This window comes from Gorilla gorilla, chromosome 6, assembly GCF_029281585.2.
Source record: "Gorilla gorilla gorilla isolate KB3781 chromosome 6, NHGRI_mGorGor1-v2.1_pri, whole genome shotgun sequence".
NCBI classification, from domain to species: Eukaryota; Metazoa; Chordata; class Mammalia; order Primates; family Hominidae; genus Gorilla; species Gorilla gorilla.
This window is the reverse complement of record NC_073230.2, coordinates 26,167,430-26,190,679: the sequence shown is the minus strand read 5'-3', so window position 1 is coordinate 26,190,679 and position 23,250 is coordinate 26,167,430. Positions and strand designations below refer to the sequence as shown.

The following is a 23,250-nucleotide window of genomic DNA, read 5'->3' as shown; positions in this document are numbered from 1 at the left end:
GCCTAGGAATTAGATTAAGTGTTGCCATTTCACTGTAAAGCCAGGAAGGAGATTCAACCAGCATGTAAGTTGGCAAAAAGTGAAGCCAAACACAATTCACTACACATTTGCTGGCAAAATATCTGGAAAGATTTTCTACATTCAAGAATGAGTGAGAAAAAAAAAACAGGGCCGTTGAGAATATACTACGGATATTATGAAGGAAATATCATTCATACTGCTTCGTTCAGTGAACATGATTTACTATAGGAAGCAAAATAAGATTTTAGAAAATGTTTTGTTCTCTTCAAAAGTCAAAAGACACTGGTCCTATAACATCAGAGACCAAAGCTAAAGGCAGAGATAGAACTAAATTAAAAAGACAATGGAATGAATAAAAATAAAACTGGATATGATAAACAGGGATTGCAAGGAAATAAAAGAGTAGCAAAATTAAAATCTATACTAGAGGCAATAAAGAAAGGAATTTACATTTCAGAAAGCCAGATCAGCGCTATTGAATACAAACTTGAGAAGCCTCCAGAATATAAAGGAAAGGACTACTAGATGTACATAATAAGATGAAAATACAGTGGTCAGAAAAAAAAATAACTAAATAAAAAGTTATAATTGCTCCTGAGGAGGAAATCTGACTAACCAAATACAGGAATACCTGGGACATATTGCTGGTTAGATTCCAAATCATCCGAATGAAGCAAATATCACAATAAAGCAAGTCACATGAGTTTTTTGGTTTGCTTATGCTTGTAAAAGTTATGTTTACATTATACTGTAACCTATGAAGTGTGGAATCATTGTGTCAAAGAAACCAATGTGCGTACCTTAATTAAAAATTAATTTATTGCTAGAGTGCTAATAATCATCTGAGCTTTCAGTGAGTCATAATCTTTTTGCTTGTGGAGGGTCTTGCCTTGATACTGATGGCTGCTAACTGATCAGGGTAGTAGTTACTGAAGGCTGGAGTGGCTGTGGCAATTTCTTCAAACAAGATAACAATGAAGTTTGCAACATCCATGAAATCTTCCTTTCACAAAACATTTCTCTGTAGCATGAAATGCTGCTTAGTGTTATAGCATTTAACCCATAGTAGACCTTCTTTCAAAGCTGGAGGCAATCCTGTCAAACTCTGCTGCTGCTTTATCAACTAAGTTTATGTAATATTCTAAATCCCTTCTTGTCATTTCAACAATGCCCACTGCATCTTCACCAGGAGTAGACTCCATCCCAAGAAAACATTTTTCTTGCTCAACCCCTAAGAAATAACTCCTTATTAATTCAAGTTTTATAATGAGATTGGAGCAATTCAGTCATGTATTGAGGTTCCATTTCTAATTCTAGTTCCCTTGCTACTTCTGCAGTTAGTTCCTCCATTGAAGTATTGATCCCCTCAAAGTCATCCATGAGAACTGGAATCAACTTCTTTCAATCACTTGTCAATGTGGATATTCCTCCCATGAATCATGAATGTTCTTAAAGGCATCTAGAATGGTGAATCCTTTCCAGAAGGTTTCAATGTACTTTGCTCAGACCCATCAGGGGAGTCACTGTCTATGGAAGGTATAGCCTTATAGAATGTATTTCTTAAATAATAAGATGCAAAAATTTAAAAGACCCCTTGATCTATGGGCTGCAGAATGGATGCTGTGTTAGCAGGTATGAAAACTTAATCTCATTGCACATGTCCATCAGAGTTCTTGGGTGACCAGGTACACAGTCAATTAGGCAGTAATATTTTGAAAGGGAACTTTTTTTTCCCCCCTGAGCAGTAAGTCTAAAAATTGAGCTTAAAATCCTCAATAAACCACACTCTAAACGGATATGCTGTCACCCAGGCTTTGTGGTTCCATTTATAGAGCACAGGTAGAGTAGATTTAGCATAATTCTGAAGGGCACAGTATTTTGAGGAAGGGAAATGAGCATTGGCTTCAACTTAAAGCCACTAGCTGCATTAGCCTCTAACAAGAGAGTCAGCTTATTCTTTGAAGCCAGTCATTGACTATTTCTCTCTATCTCTTAAAGTTTTTTCTCTATCTCTTCTTCCAGTGAAAGGCTGTTTCATCTACAATGAAATTATGTTGTTTAGTGTAGCCATCTTCATCAATGGTCTTAGCTAGACTTTCTGGAAAACGTGTTGTAGCTTCTACATCAACACTTGCTGCTTTACCTTCCACTTTCATGTTACAGAGATGGCTTCTTTCCTTAAACCTCAAGAGCCAACCTCTGCTGGCTTTCAACTTTTCTTCAGCAACTTCCTCACCTCTCTCAGCCTTCATAGAATTGAAGAGTTAGGGACTTGCTCTGGATGAGGTTTTGGCTGAAGGAAATACTGCGGCTGGTTTGATCTACAAAGACCACTAAAACTCTCTCCATATGAGCAATAAGGCTGTTTTGCTTTCTTATCATTTGTCTGTTCACTACAGTAACACTTTTAATTTCCTTCAAGAGCTTTTATTTTATATTCACACCTTGGGTAACCAGCACAAGAGGCCTAGCTTTTGCCTATCTCAGCTTTTGACATGACTTCCTCACTAAGCTTAATCATTTCTAGCTTTTGATTGAAATTGGGAGACATGTGACTCTTCCTTTCACCTGAACACAAAGGGACTGTGGGTTTATAAATTGGCCTAATTGGACTGTGGGTTTATAAACTGGCCTAAATTCCCAGTGTCTCTGGGAATAAAGAGGGCCAAAAAGAGAAAGGAAGATGGGGCCATGCCCACTTAGTGGAGCAATCAGAACACACACAATATTTATCTACCAAGTTCACTGTCTTGATTGGGTGTGGTTCATGGTTCCCCAAAACAATTACAAGAGTACTATAAAAAGATCACTGAATGGGTCCATTCCAAAATGGCCAAATGGGAACAGCTCTGGTCTGCAGGTCCCAGTGTGATTGACACAGAAGATGGGGGATTTCTGCATTTCCAACTGAGGTACCTGGTTCATCTCAATAAGACTGGTTGGACAGTGGGTGCAGCCCATGGGGGGCGAGCTGAAGCAGGGCAGGGCATCACCTCACCCAGGAAGCACAAGTGGTCGGGGGATTTCCCTTTCCTAGCCAAGGGAAGCCATGACAGACTGTACCTGAAAAACGGGACACTTCTGCCCAAATACTGCACTTTTCCCAAGGTCTTAGCAACCGGCAGACAAGGAGATTCTCTCCCGTGCCTGGCTTAGCAGGTCCCACGCTCATAGAGCCTTGCTCAGTGCTAGCAGAGCATTCTGAGATGAAACTGTGAGGGAGCAGCCTGGCTGGGGAAGGGGTGTCCACCATTGCTGAGGCTTGAGTAGGTAAAACAAAGCAGCTGGGAAGCTCAAACTGGGCGGAGGCCATTGCAGCTCAGCAAGGCCTACTGCCTCTATAGACTCCACCTCTGTGGGCAGGGCATAGCTGAACAAAAGGAAGCAGACTTCTGCAGACTTAAACGTCCCTGTCTGACAGATCTGAAGAGAGCAGTGGTTCTCCCAGCACAGCATTTGAGCTCTGAGAACGGACTGACTGCCTCCTCGAGTGGGTCCCTGACACCCATGTAGCCAAACTGGGAGACACCTCCCAGTAGGGGCTGACAGACACCTCATATAGGCAGCTGCCCCTCTGGGAAGAAGCTTCAAGAGGAAGAATCAGGCTGCAATATTTGCTGTTCTGCAGCCTTCACTGGTGATACCCAGGCAAACAGGGTCTGGAGTGGACCTCCAACAAACTCCTACAGACCTGTAGCTGAGGGACCTGATGGTTAGAAGGAAAACTAACAAACAGAAAGGAATAGCATCAACATCAACAAAAAGGACATCTACACCAAAACCCCATCCGTAGGTCACCAACATCAAAGACCAAAGGTAGATAAAACCACAAAGATGGGGAGAAACCAGAGCAGAAAAGCTGAAAATTCTAAAAGCCTGAGTGCCTCTTCTCCTGCAAAGCATTTCAGCCCCTTGCCAGCAATGGAACAAGGCTGGATGGAGAATGATTTGTCAAGTTAACAGAAGTAGGCTTCAGAAGGTTGGTAATAACAAACATCTCTGAGCTAAAGGAGCTTGTTTGAACCCATCGCAAGGAAGCTAAAAACCTTGAAAAAAGACTAGATGAATGGCTAACTAGAATAAAGAGTGTAGAGAAGACCTTAAAGGACCTGATGGAGCTGAAAACCATGGCACAAGAATTTCATGACACATGCCCAAGCTTCAATAGCTGATTTGATCAAGTGGAAGAAAGGGTATCAGTGATTGAAGATCAAATTAATGAAATAAAGTGAGAAGACAAGGTTAGAGAAAAAAGAGTAAAAAGAAATGAACAAAGCCTGCAAGAAATATGGGACTATGTGAAAAGACCAAATCTACATTTGATTGGTGTACCTGAAAGTGATGAGGAGAAGGGAACCAACTTGGAAAACACTCTTCAGGATACTACCCAGGAGAACATCCCCAACCTCACAAGGCAGGCCAACATTCAAATTCAGGAAGTACAGAGAACACCACAAAGATATTCCTCAAGAAGTGCAACCCCAAGACACATAATCGTCAAATACACCAAGGTTGAAATGAAGGAAAAAATGTTAAGGGCAGCCAGACAGAAAGGTCGGGTTACCCACAAAGGGAAGCCCATCAGACTAACAGCAGATCTCTCTGCAGAAACCCTACAAGCCAGAAGAGAGTGGAGGCCAATATTCAACATTCTCAAAGAAAAGAATTTTCAACCCAGAATTTCATATCCAGCCAAACTAAGCTTCATAAGTGAAGGAGAAATAAAATCCATTATACATAAGCAAATGCTGAGAAATGTTGTCAACACCAGGCCTGCCTTACAAGAGCTCCTGAAGGAAGCACTGAACATGGAAAGAAACAACTGGTACCAGCCACTGCAAAAACATGCCAAATTGTAAAGACCATTGATGCTATGAAGAAACTGCATCAATTAATGGGCAAAATAACCAGCTAACATCATAATGACAGGATCAAATTCACATATAACAATATTAACCTTAAATTTAAACGGGCTAACTGCCCCAATTAAAAGACACAGACTGGCAAATTGGACAATGAGTCAAGATCCATTAGTGTGCTGTATTCAGGAGACCCATCTCACCTGCAGAGACACACATAGGCTAAAAATAAAGGGATGGAGGAAGATCTACCAAGCAAATGGAAAGCAAAAAAAAGCAGGGGTTGCAATCCTAGTCTCTGATAAAACAGACTTTAAACCAACAAAGATCAAAAGAGACAAAGAAGGCCATTACATAATGGTAAAGGGATCAATTCAACAAGAAGAGCTAACTATCCTAAATATATATACACCCAATGCAGGAGCACCCAGATTCATACAGCAAGTCCTTAGAGACATACAAAGAGACTTAGACTCCCACACAATAATAATGGGAGACTTTAACACCCCACTGCCAATATTAGACAGATGAATGAGACAGAAGGTTAAGAAGGATATCCAGGACTTGAACTCAGCTCTGCGCCAAGCGGACCTAATAGACATCTACAGAACTCTCCACCCCAAATCAACAGAATATACATTCTTCTCAGCACCACATCGCACTTATTCTAAAATTGACCACATCATAGGGAATAAAGCACTCCTCAGCAAATGTAAAAGAACAGAAATCACAATAAATTGTCAAACAACAGTGCAATCAAATTAGAACTCAGGATTAAGTTCTAATTAATTCTAATGAAAACTATGTTCTAATCAAAACTGGACAACTACATGGAAACTGAACAACCTGCTCCTGAATGACTACTGGGTAAATAACGAAATAAAGGCAGAAATAAAGATGTTCTTTGAAACCAATGAGAACGAAGACACAACTTACCAGAATCTCTGGGACACATTTAAAGCAGTGTGTAGAGGGAAATATATAGCACTAAATGCCCAAAAGAGAAAGCAGGAAAGATCTAAAATCAAGACCCTAACATCACAGTTAAACGAACTAGAGAAGGAAGAGCAAACAAATTCAAAAGCTAGCGGAAAGCAAGAAATAACTAAGACCAGAGCAGAACTGAAGGAGATAGAGACACAAAAAGCCCTTCAAAAAATCAATGATCCAGGAGCTGGTTTTTTGAAAAGATCAACAAAATTGATAGACTGCTAGCAAGACCAATAAAGAAGAAAAGAGAGAAGAATCAAATAGACGCAATAAAAAATGATAAAGGGGATATCACCACCGATCCCACAGAAATACAAACTACCATCAGAGAATACTATGAACACCTCTACGCAAATAAACTAGAAAATCTAGAAGAAATGGATAAATTCCTGGACACATAAACCTTCTCAAGACTAAACCCGGAAGCAGTTGAATCTCTGAACAGACCAATAACAGGCTCTGAAATTGAGGCAATAATTAATAGCTTACCAACCAAAAAAAGTCCGGGACCAGATGGATTCACACCCGAATTCTACCAGAGTTACAAAGAGGAGCTGATACCATTCCTTCTGAAACTATTCCAATAAATAGAAAAAGAGGGAATTCTCCGTAACTCATTTTATGAGGCCAGCTTCATCCTGATACCAAAGCCTGGCAGAGACACAACAAAAAAAGATAATTTTAGACCAATATCCCTGATGAACATCGATGTGAATATCCTCAATAAAATCCTGGCAAACCGAATCCAGCAGCATATCAAAAAGTTTATCCACCATGATCAAGTCAGCTTCATCGCTGGGATGCAAGGCTGGTTCAACATACACAAATCAATAAACGTAATCCATCACATAAACGGAACGAACAACAAAACCACATCATTATCTCAATAGATGCAGAAAAGGCCTTAGACAAAATTCAACAGCCCTTCATGCTAAAAACTCTCAATAAATCAGGCATTTATGGAATGTATTGCAAAATAATAAGAGCTATTTATGACAAACCCACAGCCAGTATCATACTGAATGGGCAAAAACTGGAAGCATTCCCTTTGAAAACCAGCACAAGACAAGGATGCCCTCTCTCACCATTCCTATTTAACATAGTGTTGGAACTTCTGGCCAGGGCAATCAGGCAAGAGATAGAAATAAAGGGTATTCATTTAGAAAAAGAGGAAGTGAAATTGTCCCTGTTTGCAGATGACATGATTGTGTATTTAGAAAACCCTATCGTCTCAGCGCAAAATCTCCTTAAGCTGATAAGCAACTTCAGCAAAGTCTCAGGATACAAAATCAATGTGCAAAAATCACAAGCATTCCTGTATACCAATAACAGACAAACAGAGTCAAATCATGAGTGAACTCCCGTTCACAATTACTACAAAGAGAATAAAATACCTAGGAATACAACTTACAAGGGATGTGAAACACCTCTTCAAGGAGAGCTACAAACCACTGCTCAAGGAAATAAGAGAGGATGCAAACAAATGGAAAACTTTTCTATGCTCATGGTTAGGAAGAACCAATATCGTCAAAATGGCCATACTGCCCAAAGTAATTTATAGATTCAATGCTATCCCCATCAAGCTACTATTGACTTTCTTCACAGAATTGGAAAAACTACTTTAAATTCTGTATGGAACCAGAAAAGAGCCTGCATAGCCAAGACAATCCTAAGCAAAAAGAACAAACCTGGAGGCATGATGCTACCTGAGTTCAAAGTATACTATAAGGCAACAGTAACAAAAACAGCATGGTACTGGTACCAGAACAGTTATGTAGACCAACAGAACAGAACAGAGGCCTCAGAAATAACACCACACATCTACAAACATCTGATCTTTGACAAACCTGACAAAAACAAGAAATGGGGAAGGGAGTCCCTATTTAATAAATGGTGCAGGGAAAACTGGCTAGACATATGCAGAAAGCTGAACTGGATCCCTTCCTTACACCTTATACAAAAATTAACTCAAGATGCATTAAAGACTTAAATGTTAGACCTAAAACCATAAAAACCCTAGAAGAAAACCTAGGCAATACCATTCAGGACATAGGCATGGGCAAGGACTTCATAACAAAAACACCAAAAGCAATGCCAACAAAAGCCAAAATAGATGAATGGGATCTAATTAAACTAAAGAGCTTCTGCCTGGCAAAGGAACTACCATCAGAGTGAACAGGCAACCTACAGAATGGAGAAAAATTTTGCAATCTACCCATCTGACAAAGGGCTATTATCCAGAATCTATGAAGAACTCAAACAAATTTACAAGAAAAAATCAAACAACCACATCAAAAAGTGGGCGAAGAATATGAACAGGCACTTCTCAAAAGAAGACATTTATGCAGCCAATAGACACATGAAAAAATGCTCATCTTCACTGGTCATCAGAGAAATGCAAATCAAAACCACAATGAGACACCATTTCACACCAGTTAGAATAGCAATCACTAAAAAGTCAGGAAACAACAGATGCTGGAGAGGATGTGGAGAAGTAGGAATGCTTTTACACTGTTGGTGGGAGTGCAAACTAGTTCAACCATTGTGGAAGACAGTGTGGCGATTCCTCAAGGATCTGGAACTTGAAATACCATTTGACCTAGTGATCCCATTACTGGGTATATACCCAAAGGATTATAAATCATGCTACTATAAAGACACATGCACATGTATGTTTATTGCAGCACTATTCACAACAGGAAAGACCTGGAATCGACTCAAATGTCCATCAACGATAGACTGGATTAAGAAAATGTGGCGCATATACACCATGGAATACTATGCAGCCAAAAAAGGATGAGTTCATGTCCTTTGCAGGGACATGGATGAAGCTGGAAGCTGGAAACCACCATTCTCAGCAAACTATCACAAAGACAGAAAACCAACCACCACCTGTTCTCACTCACAGGTGGGAATTGAACAATCAGAACACTTGGACACAGGGCGGGGATCATCACACACCAGGGCCTGTCTAGAGGTGGAGGGCTGGGGGAGGGGTAGCATTAGGAGAAATACCTAATGTAAATGATAAGTTGATGGGTACGGCAAACCAACATGGCACATGTGTACCTATGTATCAAACCTGCACGTTGTGCTCATGTACCCTAGAACTTAAAGTATCATGAAAAAGATCACTGATCACAGATCACTATAATATATAATAATGATGAAAAGTTTTGATATATTATGAGAAATACCCAAATGTGACTCAGAGACAGGAAGTGAACACATGCTATTGGAAAAGGGCACCAATAGACTTACTCAATTCAGGATTGCAACAAACCTTCAATTTTTAAAGTAAAATGTAATAAAACAAGGTATACGTGAAATAGGACTAACTGAGGATATTTCCATAAGTAGAAAAAAATTTGTGCATCGATAAGTAATTGCAAATGTTTATCACAAAGATGATTTTTTAAAATTAACAAGATAACAAAATATGTCTTATCTCCAGAAAAGAAAAACCAGGCTTCCCACAAAGAAACGCATATCAGGTTGGCCTCAGACTTCTACTCTTCAGTGCTAAACCCCTTGAACATTTGATCACATTTCCAGACTTTTCAGACAAAAAACTTGTGTCCCAATAAGTCTGTCTTCAAAACATGTGTGAAGGTAATAGGATGAAATTCTTAGGTATAAAAAGCATACCCCACAAAAAATATATATGTGTGTGTGTACGTATGTATATATATGAGATACACATAAATAATATGTATTATATAACTATATATTTATAAATATATTTTCTACATTAATGTTTATGTTATGATACATGACACATGATATATGTGATCAAGTTGAATTAATCTCCTAAATAAAGAAGATAGCTCTTGTTATCTTCTTCAGTGATTATTAGATGAGTAAATTTTGGAAAACTTTTTTGAAAGAAATTTCAAGCATATATATTTGAGGACAGCAATTTAAAAAATAGATTTCCTGACAAAAGAAAAAATTAGTCTCTCTATTATAATATGAGTAATAACAGAAGCTACTCTAGAAGGCCTTAACACTTGCACACGTACACACACACATACACATATATACACTGTGTATACATTATATACACATATATACACTGTATATATACACACATACAAATATACACACACACTTTCAGATATACACATACACACATGCACATAGATATGTATACAAATACAAATCATTTTTCTTTATTCTATTAAAGAGAAGCTTATAGAGTAAAAAGTATTGATTGAAAAATAAGTATAAACATATTTTAATAGAGGTTACCTCTGAGTGGGAGAATAATGAGTGACTTTCCATTATAATATTCTAGATTTACCAAATTGCCTTCAATGAACTTGTATCAATTTTTATAATTCTCAAAAGTACAAATGTTACCACGAAAGTTCAATTAATATATAACATTTATCTCAGGCCCAGCTCAGTGGCTCACACCTGTAATCCCAGCACTTTGGGAGGCCAAGGCGGGTGGATCACCTGAGGTTGGGAGTTGGAGACCAACCTGACCAACATACAGAAATCCCGTCTCTACTAAAAATACATGTATTCATATTCACCAAATATTTAGTGATAAAGGTTAAATTCAATTATGTCTTTTGTTTGGGGGAACAACTTACAGTATAGTCTTAAGAATATCATTTTTTTAAGGCTGGGCCTGGTGGCTCACGCCTGTAATCCCAGCACTTTGGGAGGCCGAGTTGGGCGGATCACCTGAGGTTGGGAGTTCAAGACCAGCCTGACCAACATGGAGAAACCCCGTCTCTACTAAAAATACAAAAATTAGCTGGGTGTGGTGGTGCATGCCCTGTAATCCCAGCTACTAGGGAGGCTGAGGCAGGAGAATCACTTGAACCCGGGAGGCGGAGGTTGCGGTGAGCCGAGATTGTTCCATTGCACTCCAGCCTAGGCAACAAGAGCAAAACTCCGTCTCAAAAAAAATTATCTTTTAAAAATAATTTTATGCAATTTATGCCTACTTTCTACTCTCAGGAAATAGAATGAAGACGACATCTTTCCAAAACTGACTAAACTCAGAAAATATTTCTCCCTTGGAACATTTTTTGTTCTTGTCAAAAAGGGAGTTGTGTGGTTAATCCAGTGGGCTGTGGAGGATGCATATGGATGGTGAAGGTTTAAATGATGTGCATTGAAAATTATGTGACTTTTGTGTTAAATAACTTTTTAGTAGCACCAAAAAGTATAGCTCTTAGAGGATAGATTTAAGCCAGCCGCCTAGCTTTATAATGTATCTGTGTCCACTACCTTGCTATTTAGTGGAACAGCTATTGAGAATGTGAGATCGTATGAGTTTATTTTAAAAAAAATACAAATACAATAGCCTTTCTCCTCCCCCATCTGCAGTTTCTCTTTCTACAGTTTCAACTATGGTTTGAGAATATTAACTGGAAAATTCCAGAAATACACAATTATATAACAACCAAATTCTAAGTTTTAAATTGTGCATCATTCTGAGCAGCATGTTGAAGTCTTACAGCGCCCCACTCCGGCTTGCCCAGGATGTGAATTATCCCTTTGTCCAGCAGCTCCATGCTCTCTATGTCACCTGCCCATTAGTCATTTAGTAGCTGTCTGGATGACAGGTTGACTGTGGCAGTGTCACCAGTGCATGCTTTTAATTATTTTTTACTTCATAATGGCTCCAAAGTGCAAGAGTAGTGATGCTAACAGTTTGGATATGCCAAAGACAAGCCTTAAAAGGGCTTCCTTTAAATGAAAGGTTTAAGTTCTCGACTTAAGGAAATTAAAAAAAAAAAAATCATATGCTAAGGTTGCTAAGCTCTACAGTAAGAGGGAATCTTCAATCCCGGAAGTTGTGATGAAGAAAAAAGAAATTTGTGATTGTTTTCCTGTCCCACCACACCTCACACTACAAAAGCTATGGCCACAGTGTGTGAGAAGTGCTTAGTTAAGATGGAAAAGGCCATAAATTTACGGGTGGAAGACATGAACAGAAATGGGTTCCTATTGACCTCAACTGGTTCAATACTATTGGCTGTTGTAGGCATTCTCTGGGAGTCTTAGAATAGCCCCCAACCAGATAAGAGGGTCTACTGTATTCCTAAAGAACATATGTGAATGTTCCTTTAGATTGTTTAACATGTCTGCAACAAATAGATATTAAAAAGTGAAAAGAAAGGAGATTAGTGCTTAAAAGATATATTTTCAATCATACTAGAATGAAAACCTTACAGTTCTCATCTGAAATCAAGATCATTAGAAATACTAAGGTGATTTTTGAGATCATGTGGATTACAGTAGTATTCAGGCTACAGGGGAAATTTAAGATTGGATTAAAGCCAGAGCAATATGTGGAATAGCAGAGTGAAGATGGTGCATTTCATTTCCTTAGGATTTGGAATAGCACTAAATGAATGTTACATATCAAGTATATATATATTTTAATCCCAATGCCAGTGGAGAAGCTATTATTATAAATTGCATATGTTGCATGATTTTAAAATATTGTGCCTTTTTCTTGTAAGATTTTCAGTGTAAAGATGCAACATTCTTGTAAGTTCAAATGAGCTAACAAATATTCCTCTTAGTTATTGTAACTTGTAAATAACTTAGCTATCCTTTAGCGGAACAATAGTTACAATGTAACTTTTACTTTCAGTGTATTCAAATTTGAACTAGTAAATTCGTGTTTATTATGAAATTAATATTCATTGATTCAACTAAAATGTTTATTGAATGCCTATTAAGTACAAAATCCTGTGTTTTCTAAAATAATTTTATATAATATCTCATGTGGACAAGAAATTGCCTCATCAAATCCATTATATATAAAAAGAATCAAGTTCACTTTCCTATTTGTTTTTGGAACACATGCATTGATAAATACTAAAATGTTGACATTATGAGGGGGAAAAAACCTAACTCTCTGAAATAACCTAGTCTTCGTTTGAATGATCAGGGTAGGATTATGTCCTGTTTATGTTGCTGGGTTTATAGTCTACCCTTCCATCTGGATTCTTCTAAGGTCTACAAACCCTATCCATTTGGCAACACAGTTTCCTTAAACTCCAGGTTCTCTCTAATATTCACATATCTTGCTTCATTCATTCAAAGGAACATATGAAAACTAGAAGACACTGAAGTATGTCAGAAAAGGGCCATCCCTTTTAACCAAGGAAAGAAACTTTATCCATAGGATTACAGTAATATACAGTAGCAAACTTGGGCACATCAACATGAAACTTTGTAGTTAAGCTTACTTAAGGAATTTATTTTTAATATTATTTTTAATTTTTAATATTATTATAATATTAAGGAAATTATTTCAGTCAACGGAAACAGTTATTTTGATAGAATGGTTGTTACTCTGTACTTCCTGAAATATTAGGGTTGAATAAAAGACACTTTCAGGAGAAAGAATAGAGAGTAGGTAATTCTCAAACGCTATTGCTCTTTCTACATGCAAAAAATTATTCCTCTGTATCATGTATCTGGTATTGAGCAAAAACTCGGTGAATCCACAGGGATAGCACCAGGCATGATTGATTCAAAAGGCTGCCACTAACACTGGCCAGTGTTCCTGGGTTTTTCGGAATATCTGGGCAGTTTTGCTATGCTCCTGGAAGTAGAAGAGTCAGAGGCAATGGCTAGTACAGAGAAAGAAACAGACCCAGCTCATAGCTCCTAGTGTGGAATGTTTTCTTATGGCATAAAACATTATAAAAAGTAGCTCCTATGCATACTTATTAAAGATGCCTACCAAAGTTAATTAACTTGGCCATTTCATTCATTAATTTTTAAACTAAAGATAATATCAAGACTTGGGAATATGGTTTTAGAAAATAGATTTAACTTTTCCAAGCACGAAGGCTTGCATGAGGTCACAGAAGCCACAAAAACAAGCTCTGAATCCTGAAAATGGATTTTAAAATAAATCAGAGAACTCAAAAGAGCCTTTGTGGAAGGTACATATAAATTCTCCTTCTGCAGTATCCAAGTTATGAGTCTCTTAGGGCTACAATATCTTTCATTTGATTAGCCACAGTTTGAGAACACGGAACTAGAATGGAGTAGAGTACACAAAAAGAAATAATTATCCACGCATATATGTACAGCACTGTTCCTTTGCAGAGGGAATAGCACCCTTTGTGTGTGTGTGTGTGTGTGTGTTCCACACTTAACCTTCCTTTGGCCTTGGAATTATCTGGCTTGTTTTCCTCTGTAGTCAGGTTCTGAAATATCAAACACAGCTGTAGACAAAGGAAGAGGTTGGTCGAAAAGCCCACCCAGAGATTCCATAATAAATAGAAATGAAAGTAGCATACATAGAATCAAGTAAAGTTTGCTTTGGTACTATAGAATCCCACGAGTCATTTGCATGGGGAACCAGAAGGAAACAATGAAATAAAACAAACAAACAAAAAAACCAAACTGGTTAAAGGGTACTCTTTGGAGTCAAATGAGGAAGCCAAGCATCATCAATTTCCTAGTGACTAGGCAGAAGGTAAGAGATTGAGGAACACTGCTAAAGAATGTTGCAGGGATTTTCATTTCCAAAAAACTCATGCACCTGTTGATGTATTTTCCAAGCCCTTGGATGATAGCAATTTATGAGGCTATTAGTACTAAGCCCAAGATTTATCAGATGTGCTGTTTGTCTTATAGCCAATATAACCTCATAAAATTTGGGTTGCACTGGGTTAAAATGGAGTGTTCTGCTATTGGAGTTATTCAGAGCATTTAAATCGGTTAATCCTACAAGAACGGTGCATTTAGCTTGCCTATTAGAGAGAGTCTTTAGGGATTCCTACCAGTTGCAGAGCCAGGCTGGAGGTGGCGGTCCATTGCTGGGTGAGGTAAAACAGAGGCAGCAGGGGAAGAGTGAGTCCTGGAGACAAGACGGTGTTTCTCTAATCCATCCATGCCAACCGCAGCCAGCGGAGCTTGGCGCACAGAGAGCGCACGTGTGTGCGGGGGTTCCAGGAAGGGCTGTTGCCAAGAAAAGAGCACAGTAGAAAGAAATGTGAGACAAGGATTGAGGGAGACACTGAGCGACATGTCAACAAATTAAGTTCATCAGGTCAGAGACATAATAAACGGTGCGAAGGAAAAAGAAAAAAAAATAGAGAAAGGGAGAGAAAAAACAAGATCTAGTCAATAAATCCATTCAACAGATGTTTTCACACTGACGGCCAGGGCCTGTCTGCCTGGCTAAGGAGGAGGTGATGGCAGGAGGCCTGTCAGTTTGAACTGATTGAAAGAAACAGACCTTTAACCTCAAGAGTAACGTCGACTTTGACTCATTTCCTACCTAGATACCAACGTTTTGAATACAGCCCCAGAACTGCCACACAACGTGGGAGAACAATTCAACACTTTCAAACTGCCAGTGAGGCCTAATTCTGAAAATTCTCTCCTGAATTTATTTCAGTGAATATTGTTTATGAATTCTATGGATGTCTCTAAAAATGACCAATTACACAATTATATTTTGACACCTTTCAGTCTTCATATATTGGTATAGAAAAAAATGAATATTTCATAGTTTGTATGGTATAATTTCAACACTATAAAATTATTTGGTTTTTTAATATACTATTAAATATATCCTCAGTGATTTAACACTGTTATTATTCTTCATCCTTCCCAACTTACCGAATCAGTGAATCACAGTTTGGAATTTTATGGAAGATTCACTTAGTCTCTTCCTCTGTCTCCAAGAAAAGATATTCTCAAACACAGATAGGCAGCTTATTTAATCATCAATGCTACACAGCGAGCTTTGTGCAGAAAAAAGGTATGTATTTCAAAATACATATTTTAAATATATATTCTTTCAAAATTTTATTAATAAAGAATTTATTTATTAATAAAAATATTTATCAAAAATATATATACTACACTGAATATTTTATCTTCAACATGAGGGAATTCATAATCTTTATGCTGTTTTTATTTATCTTTCCTAACGAATGTGAAAAATAGCTGAACAGTGGTAAAAAACATAATACTCTCTTGCCATGGATAAAGAAACTGTTGCTCCAAATGTTACCAAAGTATTTTTAAACGTCTAATTCTTGGAATTTTATAAATGTGTGTGCTGTTCTGCTTCTGCTTCCTACCTGACTAGCATTTGTTCTTTCAAGACTTGAGGCAGACATTACTTCTCCTTAGTTAAGGCCTTGCCTTAACCTTCCTGCTAGACTAGGTGCTCCCCTTCTACCTAATATGTGCCATCACAGGTCATATTCATCCTGTATTTTCACTCAAGGCTTGGTACATGCTAAGTGTACAAATTACACTGGCTGAGAAACTTACTGAGAAAGCTAACAAATCTGTATACAACACAACTGTACTCATTGCGTATTATGTGGTTTTATGTAATTGTAGCTTTCTCTCTACATGATATGAGTTAATGCTGCATATAAATCTATAAATTGGGATTATAAATATAGATTTAATTACAGACCATAAGCAGAGATTTCTGAATTTAGAAAAAAGAATGATTTAAAATCATCTTTAAAATAGGTTATAATTAATGTGTATGTTGTTACTTCTGTTTTGCTCTACAGAATAATCAAACCATCAATCAATTGGAAGGTATATTTCACATATTGAGGGTTTGGGCATTCGCTTCGATGATTGGGATGGATTGGTCAGGGACATAGTTCTAACTACAAAGGTTTATACACTTTTACAAGAGTCTGACTCTCCTGTTTTCTTGAGTGCCTTGTGTTCAATGTCCTGAGGACACAGCAGTAAGATTAGTATAGTCCTTCCTCACATTGAACTTACTGTTACAGAGAACACAAATATATAATTATGATTTGGGGGGTTATGTCGGGAAAAGGAAGCTTTTCCATATATGATCTACAATTCCTGGGTACATGTTTATCTGATTTTTTGTAATATCCATCTCCTCCATTTCTTTCTACCATAATTTCTTCAGCTCCCATGTAAGACATGGCAAAAGGCTCCTAACTGATCACCCAACTTCTAATACCTACCAGTCCTATTCCTTCCTGCAAGAATTCTCTTCCTGAAGCCCTGCAGTAAGCAAGACATTAACACAATAAGAAGGTCAACCCAAATTTGAAGAATCTCTACAGCCTGTCATTTGTACTCTCCTTTACCTGAGACTAACCTACATTTTAAGCCTTAGATCATTTATTCTTTTCTAAGTTCTAACCGAATACTATCTACTGAATATCAGATATCATTCCGAGGGCTGCAGTATGACTTTCAGGGGCCCTGTGCAATTTTACCTTTGTGGACTTCAAAAAATAGTATTAAAAACTACATTTTAAGCCTACATTGGCATATATTGGATTCATTATTATATATTCATATTATTAGATTCATTTTTTTCTGATTAAGAAATTAAAGTTTAAAATGTTTTGTGGGCCCCTAACAGCATATCATAGGCTTTGGGCACTGTGTCTGCTGTGTCTCGTGGATATGTTGACCATGAACATTCATGCTTCTTCCAAGCCATCCTTTCTAGATCACCCCTCTATGTGTGCCTATGAAGCTCCACATTCAGCACTACACACATCCTCTAAGGTCCACTTAAAATTTCACAGTGTTTTTTGAACACTCACATTAATTGCGCTTTCCCCTTCTGTTACATTCCCATCACATTTTGTTTTTCTCTCTCCTTTCCCTGCCATAGTCTTTTATATATTAGAGTTATTGCATGCAGTAACTATTTCTTGAGCTCACACTCCATGCTGACACTTTGCTAGTGTGCAGAACCTTTTTTACGCTTATTCTCTAGTAAGGAGACAGATACTAAAGACAGCCATGCATTCCATAACAACATTTTGGTCAAGGATAGACCACATATATGACACTGGGCCCAGAAGATTATAATGGAGCACAAAAATCCCTTTCACCTACTGACATATGAGCCTTCCTAATGTCATAGCACAGTTACTTTATTTTTAATAATTTAGTGTAGCCTAAGTGTACAGTGTTTATGAAGTCTACAGTACCATGCAATAATGTCGTAGGCCTTCATGTTCACTCATCAGCCAGTCGCTGACTCACCCAGAGCAACTTCCAGTTGTGCAAGCTCCACTCACTGTAAGTGCCTTATCCAGGTATATTATGTTTTACCTTTTATAATAAACTGTATTTATATTGTACCTTTTCTATGTTTATATACACAAATTGCCTACAGTATTCAGTATAGTAACATGCTGTACAGGTTTGTAGGCTAGGAAAAGTAAGCTATCATATATGGCCTAGGTGCATAGTAGGCCATACCATCTAGGTCTGTGTAGGTATACTCTATGATGTTCTTACAACAATGTAATTATAAATACAGTGAGTGCTATATAGGAAAAATTCAGGATGATATGAAAAACTTTTAAGAAAAACCTGATGAAGATGTTCAGGGAAATTTTGTTTAAGAAAGTGATGTTTAATTTTAAATATGAAAGACAAATTGGAATTAACCAGGTGACAAATGCAAGGAGAAGCTCTAAATACATTTTGCATGGGTGTGTGCATGCACATTTGTGTGTGTGTAAAATGATCTTTCCTTGTATAATGTTGAAAGCTCGTTGAACCAGAAACTGGATATAACTCATCTTTTAAGTTATTTTCTGCTGCATTTTATATATTTTCTCATACTTTCTAGAAGCCATATTATTTTATTTGTGCATTAAGAAAACGCAATAGATATTTGGAAATGAAAGGCCATGTTTCTTTTTTTATCACATGGCCATGTTTTAGATGACTAGGGTTACTAAATATTTTTCCTGTTAATGAGTAGTTTGATACCATAAGGACTCCATTTAAATAACACCACCCACTACCTTTCTTTTTTTTTAATAGTAAGTATTGTTTTACTTGAGCTTCACTGAAACCCTGTAAGATAAAACAGTTTGCTAACTCAAAAGCATTTTATAAATGTTACATCATAGTATAAAATTTCACAATTCAGTAAGCAGCATCCTACCTGTCCAGTGTCTACCAGAAGGAATATGGCAATATAAGTAAGAAACAAATAACTACTTGTTTAATATTAATTTGTTCGTTACTTATAAATGTTCATCCAATATCTATTGCTCAACCAAAAGGCAACAGTCCTTGTGCTGCATTGTACAGACAGCAAAGGAGATTAAGGATGTTGTGGGTTGACAACAAAATTTAGGCACTTGCACCTTAACCGTAGTTAGTAAGTTCCATGAAGAGATGATCTTTGGCTGTTATATATTCCCATGAATATCATTCCCATGCAGCGTTTCACACATAGTGGGCTTTAATAATATATATTTTTCAGTTTTAAATGAATGCATAATAAGGAGAGAGATACATATAAAATTATCCTTAAGATCTTACTATAAGGATAGGATAAAACAAGGAAACATATTATAAGCAATCACAACACAAAATAACCAAGAAATGGCTGAGAAAAAAAATATGAGAAATAGAGTCCAGACAAAATGATTACCAAGAGACGAAATCCTAAGATTATTTTGTGTTGGAGCCAAGAGAGAATGTGAGAAAAGTTCCAGTAATTTGAGGATTATTTTTCCTTTGAATTTTTATGTCGTTTCCAAGTTTTCTGCATATTACCTATATTAAAACTGTAATTAAGAAAAAATGGTAAATGTTATTTAAACTAAACAGTTAAATCTTCCAAACACTTTATTAGGACAGATTCATAATTATTGGAACTATGAACAGAGATGGGCCAAACATTTTTGAACTTTCTTTCAAAATAGGACTATAGAAGAGAGAAGTTTATTCGAAGAGTTGATTGTAATTATACACTTTTACAAATGAAATATGGCTTTCAATGTATAAGGAGAGTTATAATAATCCAGTATAATAAACCGCATGTTATTATACTGCATATTAATCACTGAGTTATCATTAAATGCCAGGTCACTTTTATTTTAGGATAGATACCCAGCCTCATTAACAAAAGCATCCTTCTTGAGCTTGAAAGCTGAAATTACATTTTTCTGTTGTCTCTGGAACTGATTGAAGTGTTTCACTAAGCCAGTTTTTTTACTATTAGTAGTTTTAATGAGATAATTTTATTCATGTTTATACATCTAAGTAAGTATGAAAGAGCATGCTTCTCTCTTACAGTGCTGAAAAATTTAAATGTCAGTTCAGAATCTACTGTTAATAAAAATGAGATGAATACCCAAGTTAACATTTTACTTATTGAGCACCATTAGAAAATGTGTTATCCCCCTTAAATGAATAGTTGACATGCTCCCCACAGAAGTATTTTTTATTAACATTTATTTTACATATTCTCTATTGAGTCTATTTTTTATGCAGCCAAAGTATTAGTCTTTCTTTTTCAGCTGATTCACCTGGGGACTTTGTTTTGATGGGTTATTTTGCCAGATGGTCATTCTGGAAAATACTCTCAGCTAACTGAGATGTGTAAGACAACTTTTCATTATATGGTGTGGTCTAAGGCCACTGTGCTCAAACATCTGTCCATTCCCACTGATAAAATTCATGTAATTACTTTGACAGAAGAGTTGTTATGCAACTATTTTGTAAATTCCTCAATATTGCCTAGTAAAACATCAATGCCTCTGTGGCCCCATCATTCTAAGTGGTAGGGCATAGGCATTGCCATCATTTGAAAGCGGGTAGGGATAGTTCTAGAAGGGCTTTGTATGACAAGCATAATGTTCTGGCTTAGAATTAAATATTTTCTTGGGGGTGGCCTGCTAATGGAGACTACGAGGTGCTGAAGTCCCTGAGTTAAGGAAATTACATGGTTCCGTTTTTTGTAATAACAGATTTTTTTCTGTTTTGTTTTGCTTTGTTTTGTTTTGTTTTGCTTTGCTTTCTTGTTGCTATCGCACAGGGACCAAATGTATAGCTTCTGGGTTTTCACTTTGCTCTGGATGATCACATTTGCTTCCTGAACTGTGGGTGGTTACTCATGGGCTATAATCAATATCATCATGGACTTTAGCAAGAGCAAATGACAGAAATCATAAATCATAATGCATACTCTGAAAATACAGAGCAAGAGACACTCATAGACTACTTGGAGGAGAGTAAATTGTTTTAACACTTTAAAGAACAATTCACTAACATTTAGTACAAATAGTTTATATTTACTATAAACTATCGCAAATATGGTGAGTGAAAAAAAGCAAAAGAATATATGAAAAATTTTTATTTCCAAAATTTGCAAATTAATATCACATATTAAGTATGTTAATGAAATTAATAAAAAGCAAAGACATACATGAAAAAATAAACAGCAAATTCAGAAGGGAAGGAATGGGAGGGGCAATAGGAGAGAGATACATAGGAAACTTGAATTGTACCTGTAGTGTTTTATTCCTTAAGCTGGATGTTATGAGTGTTCATTGTTGTAATATTTATACATATTAATTGTTTAACAATTTTTCAAAAATAGAATTAATGCTTATGGCATGTTTGTCATATGTAAAACACCAATATTATTATAATAACTAACCTTCCACATACAGATACCTTTACTGTAAACACTACATTTTTGTAGAAGAAGAAGAAATTAAGAGAGAAAACGTAAAAATAAATGAAAAAAGAAAATAAAAATAGGCTGGGCACAGCGGCTCACAATATAATCGCAGCACTTTGGGAGGCCAAGGCAGAGAAATGCTTGAGCCCAGGAGTTCAAGACCAGACTGGGCAAAATAGGGAGACCCTATATCTATAAAAAATTAAACAACAAAAAAATTAGTTGGCATGTTGTCACATGCATGTAGTCCCAGGAGGCTGAGGTGGGAGGATCACTTGAATGCAGCAGGCTGAGGCTGCAGTGAGCCATGATCAGGCCACTGGACTCCGGCCTGAGTGACAGAACGAAACTCTGTCTCAAAAAAAGAAGAAAACAAAAAAAAAAAAAAGAAAAGAGCATAAAAATACGTTTGGTAACACATTTTTTTTTTTTACTAAGGTAAAGTATGTGAATTTACTTTCAGGTCATATATTCATAAGATATACATTAATCTGTACCAACTATGAAATAATTTCACTGATAGATAAATGAACACAGTAATATGTATAATTAAGTATATTTTGTCTTTAAAATTTCAACATATTATCATTTTAAATTCACTCAGTAAGAAACCCGTTAATGACACTAAAGGGACTGAAAAATTAAGAAGATTATAAATTGGGAACTTAATATGGTGATTTGAAACAAAAGAATAAATACATTAAAACATTATTAAAATTAAATGTAATTATAATTAAAATTAAATAAATTAATTAAAATGCAAACTTTAAGAAAATAATTCAATTCAATAGCATGAGCCAGTCTGTTCAGGTGCAGAAGAAAATACCAGAGCTTCTCATATTTAATTTTTAAATTAAAATATAAGAAAGAAAATAAAGTATACCAGTATTTGATATATGGATAGATACTAGCATTTCTACCGAATTCCTGCATCAAAGTTCACATATATAAACTCTATGAAGATATCCTAATATAGGAAGAAGAGTCTAATTTCAAAACTTACTGTACTATACAGGTACAGTAATTAAAACAGTGTGTTCCTTGCTTAAGGATAGACATGTAGATCAATGGAACTGAATTGAGAATCCAGAAACAAACTCTTACACTTACGATGAATTGATTTTCAACAAAGGTGCCAAGACAATTCAGTAGGGCAAAATATTTTAAAAATTCTTCCTCCATGAAGGACTTTGTAACAAATAGAACAGGGACAACTGCATAACCACCATCGCATTTTCGCAAAGGAATACAGTAAAACTCCATTCCTCATGCCGTACACAAAAATTAACTCCAAATGGATCACGGAACCAAATGTAAGATCTAAAACTATAATATTCTCAGACGAAATAGAGGAGTACTTTTTTTGCGTATAAGACCAAAGGCAAAAGTGACAAAAAAAAAAAAAATAGGTTACTTAAGTCAGGCAAGGTGGTTCACACCTGTAATCCCAGCACTTTGGGAGACCAAGGAGGGTGGATCACCTGAGGTCAGGAGTTCGAGACAAGCCTGGCCAACATGGTGAAAACACATCTCAACTAAAAATACAAAAATTAGCTGGGCGTGGTGGTGTGAGCCTGTAATCCCAGCTACTAGGGAGGCTGAGGCAGTAGAATCGTTTGAACCCGGGAAATGGAGGTTGCAGTGAGCCGAGATCGTGCCATTGCACTCCAGCCTGGGCGACAAGACAAAACTCCATCTCAAAAAAAAAAAAAAAAAAAAAAAAGAAAGAGAAAAAAATAGGTTAATTAGGCTTCATTGAGGTTAAAAAATGTTGTGCTTCAAAGGACACCATAAAGTAAGTGGAAAGGTAACCCACAAGTTAGAGAAAATATCTGCAAATCATGTATCTGGTAAGAGACTTGTATCCAGAATATGGAAAGAATCCTTAAACACAATAATCAATACTAAGAGGCAATCCCA

General features: G+C 36.7%; 1 protein-coding gene across 4 annotated transcripts in view; it reads right to left on the bottom strand.

Moving 5' to 3' along the window:
* HDAC9 (histone deacetylase 9) overlaps window positions 1-23,250 on the bottom strand; it is an 857,715-nt gene that overhangs the window by 259,652 nt on the left and 574,813 nt on the right. For all 4 annotated transcript variants that reach the window (XM_063708393.1, XM_063708395.1, XM_063708394.1 and 1 more), the window contains one exon: window positions 14,645-14,822. In XM_063708393.1, coding sequence (XP_063564463.1) covers window positions 14,645-14,822 — 178 coding nt within the window. The remainder of the gene's footprint in view (window positions 1-14,644; window positions 14,823-23,250) is intronic.